An 11181-nucleotide genomic window follows, 5' to 3' on the forward strand; every position below is an offset into this window, starting at 1 on the left:
TGTGTGTGTACGAATATGCACGTGTGAGACCCAGTGTGTGTGTGTGAGTGAGAGAGAGTGTGTGTGAGACTGTGTGTAACAGCATCCATGTGTGTGAGACTGTGTGAGTGTGTATGTGTAAGAGCGTGTGTGTGTAAGAGTATGCGCATGTGAGAGTGTGTGTGTATATGTGTGTGTGTGTAATACTGAGTTTCATAGATATCCACACGAATGTTTGCACCCCCCAGTATCACGGTAGTGTGTGTGTGAGTGAGAGAGAGTGTGTGTGAGACTGTGTGTAACAGCATCCATGTGTGTGAGACTGTGTGAGTGTGTATGTGTAAGAGCGTGTGTGTGTAAGAGTATGCGCATGTGAGAGTGTGTGTGTATATGTGTGTGTGTGTGTAATACTGAGTTTCATAGATATCCACACGAATGTTTGCACCCCCCAGTATCACAGTATGTGGCAGCGCTGATGAGATTAATATTTGCGTCCATTCTATTTCCCTTGAACTGAGTGGATGATTCGGCCATTACAGAGGGGAATTCAGAGTCAGTAAGCCTGGGTACAGATAGATGCAGTAATTCCTCCAGATTTCTTTCCCTAAAAGACACCAATGATCTGAATCTTTTATATTTTGAAGAAATAACAACTGAAGTCAATTTTCACTGTCACTAAGACGAGTTGTGTTCTCCAAATGTATTGATTCAAGTTCTACCATTGGGTATGATTTGAGCCTGAAAGAAGCCTCTGGAGGCAAGTCCAGTGACATTGGCACTATGTTAACATCTTCAAATCACATTTACTTAGATAGTTCCCCTTGACGGAGAGAAAAAATCCTACATTTTTAAACATGAATGTTGATGAGGAGCAGTCACCACAATCAGGTTCAATGATGTAGTTTACTGGAATCAATCCACTGTAACTTGATGACCCATGCGTATTTGGCTTTAATTGAATTATTATACAAAAGAATAATTTAAATTGGTGCTCAACAGATTGAGACACAATTTTGGACAGGTAAGGTATATTGATGAAACTTTTAGTCTTTGCTATTTCTGATACGACAATATCAGATTCCTGGCTGCTACCTTTAGCAGAGCATTGTAAGGTTAAAATTTATTCAGAAGTGTAAGATTTTCACAGTCTAGTCTAGAGACACGTGAGCAGATGAAACATGCACTTGCGTTAGTTTCAGGAGCTCACTTTGCTGGACAGTTCCTCAGCTGAAATCAGAAGCAATACATTGGGCCATCAAGGTAATGAGCAAGAATAGGTCATTCAGTCTGCTCCATCATTTAGTTAATCATGGCTGGTCTGATTGTAACCTCCTTTGATGTCTTTTCATCCCCATGCTTGCCAATCATCCACCTTCCTCTGTCAGAAAAAAAACATCCAAAGAATCTGCTTCCCTCTGCTTTTCAGGAGCAAAGCACCAAAGACTCATGGCCCTTAATGAGAAATGAGAAAACTCACCTCACCTTTGTTTTGAATGGGTCACCCTTTGTTTTTGTCCGAATACCTTCAGTGCTGGACTCTCCCATGCGCAGAAACATTTTCTACATATCTACTCCATCAAGCCACTTGAGGATTTTATGTGCTTCAATCAGTCACTCTTACTCCTAAACTTCAGCTGATACATTCCAAGTCTTGCTATTCCAATGTATTTCCTCATAAGAAAACTTGTCCATTCCCGGCATTAGTCGGAAAGCCCTTCTCGAACATTTTCCCTGAAATAAGGTGACCAATTTGTTTTAAAATTCATTCATGGGATGAGGAAATGGCTGGCCGGCCCAGCATTTATTGCCATCCCTAATTGCCCAGGGGGCAGTTAAGAGTCGGCAACGTCGTTGTGGGTGTGGAGTCACATGTAGGCCAGACCAGGTAAGGATGGCAGTTCCCTTCCATAAAGGATATTAGTGAACCAGATGGGGTTTTTCCTGACAATCGACAATGATTTCACAGTCATCATTTGGCCCTTCATTTCAGATTTTTAAAAGATTGAACACAAATTACATCATTGCCAGGATTCAATCCAGGGACCCCAGAACATTACCTGGATCTCTGGATTAATAGTTTACCAATAATACCATGGGCCATCACCTCCCGTTGAACATGCTACTCTCCTACACTGTTCTCCAGGTGTGGCCTCACCACTGTCTGACATAACTGAAGGAAAGCCTCTCTCCTTTTGTGCTCAATTTCCCTCACAATAAGCAATAACATCCTATTAGGTTTCCTAATTACAGGTACTGCTATAGTCACATTTTATGATTCATGCAGTAGGACACACATCTCTCTACATCTCAGGGTTCTGCAATCTCTCATTATTTGAGTAATGTTTTTTTTAAAAAAATTCTTCCGAAATGGACAACTTCACATTTGCCAAATGGTTGCCCACTCACTTAACCGATCTATATGTGCTTTTGCAGCCTCCTAATGTCCTCTTCATGACTTACTTTCCTACATATCTTTATATCATCAGCAAATTTGACACTGGTGCTTTCTGAAGGCCACAGTTTCTGGCTTAGGGAGTATCATGCTACCCCAGAGTGCCACAGGGCCTCCCAGTGCAGGTTTGTGTCATGTTTAAAGTTGAGTTGAAATTATACATTCCTGAATTAAAATCTCTGCCTTACTTGAACCCAATAAGATCCTTGGAGTACTTTCAATTTTGAGCAAAAGTAAGGAATATGCAATCTTGAATTCACCATCCATTAAACTCCACAGTAGATTTCACTTTCCAATGAAGACAAGAGAAGGGAAAACTCAATGAAGTGAAGAGTGTGGGACTTAGTCTACATGACCAATTTGTTCAGCATTGCTAAAAATGTAAAATAGCCAAACTGGTTGCATATGCTTTACACTATGCTGTATGAAAAAGATCGAAATGTCATGTATGTACAATGTTTGAATGAATTGAGTGGTTTAAATCTCGGATTGCCATATTTCCTCTCGGTATAATTTCAGCAAACAAGTTAATCAAAACTGAGTTTTGCTCTGAGACTGAAATAGCACTATGACATCATGTTTCAAGTGATTTCAGTGACAAAGCATCACATTTTTACTTACTTTTTCACTTGCATTCCATCACCCTAACTTCACCCTAACCCTATGTTTACACTAAGTTTTCACTGTGGCCAACATAAAGGATGCCAATAGATAATCAATAATCAGTAAACATTTAATTGACATAAGGTCACTGGAGGCATGATATCCTGTCAGTTTCTAGACACATGAGACATTTCATTATTAATCAACAATGTAATCTCTTTACAGGATATTCCTGCAAAACGGGTGACAGTAGGATGAAAAGATCTTTGGACATTCAAGCACAGTACGTGGGAAAAGGTAGGGAAGAAGTTGATATTCACTCTGATTTGAAGATTTGGCTGGAGAGGTTTAGAATGGTCACAAGACTTGAAATTATGTTGTGTGCTTATTGTGCCTGGAATTTCTTTGCTAGTTCAGTGATTCATTTATCTGTTTTACAGTAAGTGTTGTCACCATCTATGCAGCAATGAACAAAGTAATTTATTGGTATTAGTATAGCTCAGTTTTAAAGCTACAGAATTTATGATCACTTTTTTTCCCCAAGTCTGCATTGCAGCAAAGTCACAGCTGTGCACTGGGGTAGTGTCAATGTTACTATGTACTTTGCAATGAAGAAGCTGTTTGGAAATTTAATTGTTTAGATATAAAGTCACTTATACATTGAGTGAGAAGTTTGGGTACATGAATAGTGTTTTCAACTTAAATGAGCACAATTATAAGATAATGAAGTCAGAGTGGCTAAAGCAAACTGAGAAAATAGGTTAAATGATAGCATAGTACAGAATTTGTGGTAGATATTGAAGGAAAAATTCAATAAATCACCGTGAAATTTTTTGTAATGTAAAAGAATCTATGAGAAGGATGCACCATCCATGCTTTTCTAAGGAAATTAAGGTTAATATAAAATTGAAATTGAATGCCTACAGTAGTGACAAGATGAATGTTAGGTCAGAAGATTTTACAGATTTTTGAAATTACCAAAGCATAAATTTGAAAAAAGGGAGAAATTAGGGTATGAGAGAAAGCTAGCCAGAAATTTGATAGTTGATATTATGAGTCTCTACAAATATTAATAAGAGAAAGCAGGCCACTTAATTGATAGTTGGTGACTTGGAGGGTTAAAATGGTGAATTAATAATGGGAAACAATGAAATGGCAGGAACATTTAAAGGGCATTTTGCGCTTGTCTTTATTATAAGGAAGTCACAAAAATCATCCACATAATTCTTCAAACTCAAGAGGTGAAAGGGAAATGTTTCATTTCAAACACAATTGAAGGTTTTTTTTTTGTTTTGACACTTTAACTTACAAGGCAACATGAGACAGTCTGGTGCAGAACCACAGTAAACGTAACTTAAGTTATAAATAATACCTGTTAAAGCTAGGCGGTGACTTTATGGGTATAAATGGCTCTTGCTTCACATTTGAGTGTAGGGCATGGATGGACACTCAGCCCTGGTCTCTCAGCAATATCTAAAGGGTCTTCTGCCTCCACTTGGCCAACATTTCTCTTGAAGTCTTAATGGGCACGGTGGAAGTCGCTACATATTAAGTCTTTCCAAGCCAAAGCCAACAGCAATTGATTCATTATGATCTGATTAACCTTAATGAGGCAAGACTTAATGCTGATTAAGTCACGTGATCACTCTTTAATTGTCACTCATTGATTGATATTTTCTCATGAATGGTACTTTAATGTGTCATTTTTCCAACTCTCTATCCTTTTCACTACAGTCTGTTTATTGTCTCCATTTGAAATTTTGACTGAAATATTATTTACCACATTATTTAAGGAAAGGTCAATGTGTCCCGGCAAAACCCAATGACTGATATTCTTAAGTTAATTTCTCAATTCTCATTGGGTTGGTGAAGTTCACATTAGGCCAGACACTTTCTTATAATTGACTGTTTGGTCTTCTTAGAGTTATTTGTGAAATGAGGTTTTGTTTTAATGACTTGATAGAGATTTTGTGACCCTGTTTTATTTAATAATGACTAAAGATAGGTTATAAAGAAGCTACTTATCACACCAAAATAATAGAAAACTAATGAAGAATAACACAAAGTACCAATCTATACAAACTGTCAGACAGAACATGTGAAAAGTGTGAAGTAGTGAGATCCTTCAATATATAGCCTTGAGTGCTGAAAGTCTAATGAAAATTTACAATTGAAAAGTTGAAACACATTGGTACGAGTTAACGGGAATATCAAGATTACATTTAATCAAAAGATTAAGTTTAGGTACGTGTTACTGCATCACATCAAGAACAAACTGAACCAGCACCACTACCAGCACCACTACTAGTATAGGATAGCTACAACCATGATTCCTTGATAAGATCTAACAAGCTGGAAAGAGTTAAAATTCAGAACACCAGGTTAAAGTCCAACAGGTATTTTTGGAAGTCCTAGCTTTCGGAGCACTGCTCCTTCGTCGGGTACCTGTGGAGCAGGATGATAAGACGCAGAATTTATAGCAAAAGATCATAGTGTCATACATGCAACTGACACGATATATTGAACAAACCTCCACATCTAAGCTGGAAGGACACCAACTCTACCTTATTCAACACTGGAAATCTGCATGTTCTCACAATCATGAAATCGCACTGAGCTAAACAATCTTTAGCTGTAACTCGCAGACAATTTTGCTTTGTCTTCATTCTGTTTGCAATCCAAAGGTGCATTTCTTTGTCAAATTGAGGCTAAACAGAGTTACATGATATTAAAACATTAAAATCTAAAGAACAATATATTGTTAGATTAATCAATAAGTATTGTATTGTTAAACTAAACTAAACTAAGCTTAAAATCTTCGAGTCATAGAGTCATACAACATGTAAACAGAGCCTTCAGTCCAACCAATCCATGTCGACCGTAATCCCAAACTGCACTAGTCCCACATGCCTGATCCTGGCCCATATCCCTCCAAACCTCTCCTGGTCATCGAATTAAATGCTGCAAATGTGTCCACATCCATTACTTTCTCAGGATGTTCACTCCACACACAAAACACCCTCTGTGTACAATCTGCCCCTCATGCCTTTTTTAAATCTCTCTCCTCTCACCTTTAAAATGTGCCCTCTAGTCTTTTCATCCCCTATCCTAGGGAAAATAAACTACCATTAACCCTATCTATACCCGTCATTATTTTGTGAACTTTTTTTAAAAATTTATTTTTATTCAAAAGAAGAATTCTTTTTTCTTTTGAATATTACAACAAATGCAAAACCAAACGATTCAAACTAATATTTAAAAAGAAACAGAACTGTGAATTACACAAATAAATACTAACTAATAACTAAGCTACAAAAGAAAATTCTTAATGATAATAATAATGATAACAGCCATAACACAGCTCTGCAAAACACAACAATAGTCCTCGATTATTGAGCGTACAAGTTTATACATATTCATGTGTTCGCAGTTCCTCTCCTCTGGATATCAAACCCATTACTTAGAATTGTCATGGCTAAATAAAAGCCCTTATTAGTATAGTGGACAAATCTGTACCCAGATAGTCCAAAGAGGGCCGCCACATCTTATAGAAATTCTCAATTTTATGGTGCACCATACTCGTAAGAAAGTCCAAGGGGATGTTCTCCATGACTAGCTTATGCCAGCTCACCAGCTCCAGGGAATTTCCCGACACCCACCCTAATAGAATGTTCTTTCTTGCACAAAAAGTGTGGATGCTGAAAAGCCTTTTTTTTGTGTGTGTGTATCCAATGAGAGTGAATTAACAAAGCCAAGAAGAGGAGATACCGTGTCCATCTTCATCTCTGTCCCCAAGGCCTTTTCTATCTTGCCTACCACGGTGCTCCGGTATGCCTGCAGTCTGTGGCAGGACCAAAGACAATGAGTAAGCGTGCCCCTGCTCACTTTGCATTTAGGACCCATTGGAGATGCTCCTGCTTTAAATTTAGCGAGGCAGTCTGGGGCCAGTGGATCCTGTGGAGAATCTTCAATTGCAAGGCATAGATCCTGTTGCAAATCGAGACCCTTCTTGCATTTTCCTAGATATCCTCCCATATTTCAGAAGAGATCTCAATGTCCAACTCCCTCTTGCATATCCTACAAAGCCACTCGGTCTCGTCCGAGGGACCCTCTCCCAATAGGTGATAAGCGTTGCTAACAGATAACGTATCCTCAGGAATCAACACTCTCTTCTCCATGTCAGACCTATAATGGTCAGTTAGAAGTGTGTGACGTTTGTAATTTGGAAGAACCGAAAGAGGTCCCTACTGGGCAACTCATATTTCCGGCCAACTGGACAAAAGACATCAGTATGTCCTCTTCGAATAAGTTACCCAGGCAAGACACACCCCTAGCTGCCCATAGCTTAAACAGAGTCCGTCATCCCTGGCTGAAAGCCCAGCATACCAACTATGGGTATCAAAAATGATGTTTTGGCAATAGTGCCCTTACGCTGATGCATTGCTCTCCACGCCTTGATAGTGTTGATGACTATCGGGCTATGGCAATATTCCTTAACTGTTCTCATTTTTACCAAGAACAGCAGGCTAATAAGGGGGAATCTTGTCTCAGATGCTTCGATGTCCAACCAAAGTGGGTGAAGGTCCCCCTGGGCCCAATCATTCATGTAAGATAGCAACAAGCTTAACTGATAGTTTTTGATATCTAGGAGGCCCAGTCCTCCCAGTCTGTATGGTAACTGCAGTTTAGTCAATTTAATTAGGGGTCGCTTGTGATACCAGAAAAAAGAACTGAACCAGCCATTCAGTCTTCTAAATATTTGCTTCGTAAAAAGCAGAGGAAGCCTTCACATAGAATACAACATGCAGGGCTGAGTGTTCATTTTAATGAGGGCCATTCGACCTAACCAAGAGATCAGAAGCACCTCCCATCTACGAAGGTCCTGCTTGATTCTGTCGAATACATGGGCAAAATTGGCTTTAAATGGCTGATAAAAAATGGGACTATAAATATACCTACGTAGAGAAAGCCCTCCTGCAATCATCTAAAAGGGGAACTGAGATCCGCCCTCAGGATCGGACGCTCTCGGGAGACCACCCATGGGCAGGGCCTCTGACTTTGCAAAATTGATCTTATAACCTGAGAAGCCACTAAATAGATTGATGTATTGCATCAGGTGTGGCACCGAGACTGTGGGGTTTGAGAAGACGAGAACATCATCCACATACAGTGCAATCTTATGTGATTTGATTTCCACTTCTGGAGCGGTTATATTGGGATCCCTGCGTATTGCCTTGATCGTATTGATTCGATCACCAATGTGAAAAGCAATGGTGACAAGGGACTGCCCTGTCGACTGCCCCTACAAATATTAAAATTGCTTGACCGTACACCCTTGGTGAGGACCGCTGCAACAGGATCACTAGACAAAGCCTCCAGCCACTTGATGAAGGTCCCTCCCAGGCCAAACCACTTCAAAGTATGAAAAAGCTTTGGCCACTCGACCCTGTCAAATGCCTTTTCCACATCTAAGGAGATCACCAATCCCTGTACCGATCCCTCACTGGGAGGCTCATCAGGATCAGGCGCCTTTCCATCCTGGAGCTGCTTCACAGCCTCCTGCACCTCTTGTTCTGACAACGGGGCATTGAGGAGAGACTCATGTTCAGGGGTCAATCTCGGAAAAAAAGACTCCATTCTAACCCGTCCACTCTCACAGCTCTCAGATTGGTACAATTCAGAGTAATATTTCTGCAATGCTGCATTGATCCTTTTAGAATCGTAGGTCAAATTTCCAGTGTCTTCTCTGATCGAGGTAATGACTTGGGAGTCGCTCCTTTTCCTAGCAAGGTATGCGAGGTACTTGCCCGGCTTATCCCCATGCTCAAACAGCCTTTGACTTGCCAGTGTAAGCTCCTTCTTGGCTGTCCATATGAGCATCGGGTTCAGTGTAGGCCGGAGCGCCGTGATCCTCTGAAGTTTAACCAGCGAGGGCCTGTCAAAGTCTGCCTTTTCAGCTACTTTCAGACACGTCTCGAGCAAGCGCTGCTGTTCGCCTGTCTGCCACTTCTTACTGGCTGAATAGGAAATAACCAACTCCCTAGCATGGGCTTTAGCTGTTTCCCAAATGATGGATGGGCTACAGGCTGAGCCTGAATTAATGTCTAAAAAAGCCCTGAACCCACTCAAAAAGAATTCAATAAACTTTCTATCCTTAAGGATGAAGGAGTCCAGTCACCAGTGCCTTGATCCTATCACTGTATCCTTACTCTTCACCATTAAATACACTGGGGCATGATCAGAAATAGTGATATTGCCAATTGTACGTGACACCACCGAGCCCAGCCCAGGGGTCAGAAAAAAGATCAGTCCTGGTATGGCATTTATGTGGGTTCGAAAAGAACATGAAGTCCCTGTCAGTAGGGTAAAGGTGCCTCCAAATATCTGCCAACCCCAATTCAGCACCCTTAATTGTTTAGATTGCAAAGAAGATATCAGTGGGCCTTTGGGCAATCTGTCTACCACAGGGTCTGTGAAATAATCAAAATCCCATCCTACGATGATATGTTGAGGTGCAAAGTTAACCAGCCTAGGAGGTGCGTCTGTCAAGAATTTAAGGGGGTGGGCCGGGGGACACCTGCCATTAAAAATTTAATATCCTATACTCTTCCTCACGTATCAAAGCTTTAAGGAATACAAATCTCCCGTGTGTGTCTTTAATGCCCTCTAATAACTTAAATGGGAGATTCTTTCCAACTGAAATGGCCACCCGTCTACTCCTCATATTGAAAGATGAAAAATAAATCCGGTCATCCCCATTCTGTTGCAGCTTCAAATGCTCTGCATCATCCAAGTGTGTTTGTTGTAATAAGGCAACATCCACCCTCTCCCTTTTAAGGCTGGAAAGTACCTTCAAAGAGAATCTGGCTCCTGTATCTGCTACGCTGCAAGACCTGGGTAAAAGGGCTGATGAGCCCCTTTGACACCCCTTAATATTCCAGGTGCACCACTTAAACACATCCTTAGCCATAACCTTCCACAGCACCATCTAGACTCCAGAGAGGAAGAATCCAAACTACAGGTTGCTGAGCTTTAATGCAAAATAATCCACAGAACCCAAAGTTTACACGGACTAAAATAACTACATCCAACAAATCTCCAAAACTTATAAAAACTATATCCAGCAAAAACAGAACAAACAAAATAAAATCGCCAAAGGCACTGATTGGAGAAATTTATCCCCTATTCAAAGGGGGTACCTACACATCCTACAACCCTACTAACCATCCCATCCGCCCTCTCAACACCTACCAGCTAGGGTCGCGCCACATGCACCAATCACCCAGTAGAGAAAAAACAAAACCCAAGAGCAAGGTTAGTACTATAGACATGTGAACTAAAAATAAATATATCACCCATCCCTTAACATAACTTAGAAATTAGGAAAAAAATACTCTATCCATCCCGGACATCATTTCACACAACTTATTACCAGAGAGGAGACTCCACCAAGTCCTTGCTAAAGAAAATCAAACCTGAACAGCTCTGCCCTCTGCGCCTATTCAGCCGTTTGACTAAAGTCAGCGCATCCACAAAGTTCTACACTTTCTCTGAACTATCAATCATAATAGTTCTCCATTATGATTGATCCCAAGCACAGCTGGATATCTTAAAGAATACTGGATCCCAAGCTCTCTCAATCTCCTCTTGATGCCGTCGTAGGGCTTCCTTTTCCAGACCACTGCCGCCGAGAAGTCTTGAAAAAACTCGACCCTGGAGCCACCACATACCAATGTCCTCGGGTCCCTCCTCTGGACTCTAGAGGCTTCCATGACCCTCTGCTTGTCTTTATAATAATGGAACCTCACCAGGACAGAGCGTGGGCACTGATCCACACCTGGCTTTTGTGATGCGATCCGGTGGGCTCTCTCAATTGTTGTTGTGGTTCTGTTCGCCGAGCTGGGAATTTGTGTTGCAGACATTTCGTCCCTTGTCTAGGTGACATCCTCAGTGCTTGGGAACTTCCTGTGAAGCGCTTCTGTGATCTTTCCTCCGGCATTTATAGTGGTTTGTACCTGCCGCTTCCGGTTGTCAGTTTCAGCTGTCAGTTGCAGTGGTCGGTATATTGGGTCCAGGTCGATGTGCTTGTTGATTGAATCAGTGGATGAGTGCTATGCCTCGAGGAATTCCCTGGCTGTTCTCTGTTT

General features: G+C 40.9%; 1 protein-coding gene across 1 annotated transcript in view; it reads left to right on the forward strand.

The window, feature by feature from the left end:
• The window catches only part of LOC122541251 (complement C4-B-like), a 125212-nt gene that overhangs the window by 31727 nt on the left and 82304 nt on the right, over nt 1–11181 (forward strand). Inside the window, exons 14-15 of the mRNA XM_043677868.1 lie at nt 693–736; nt 3179–3331. Coding sequence (XP_043533803.1) covers nt 693–736; nt 3179–3331 — 197 coding nt within the window. The remainder of the gene's footprint in view (nt 1–692; nt 737–3178; nt 3332–11181) is intronic.

Source organism: Chiloscyllium plagiosum, chromosome 37 (assembly GCF_004010195.1).
Source record: "Chiloscyllium plagiosum isolate BGI_BamShark_2017 chromosome 37, ASM401019v2, whole genome shotgun sequence".
Taxonomy (NCBI): domain Eukaryota; kingdom Metazoa; phylum Chordata; class Chondrichthyes; order Orectolobiformes; family Hemiscylliidae; genus Chiloscyllium; species Chiloscyllium plagiosum.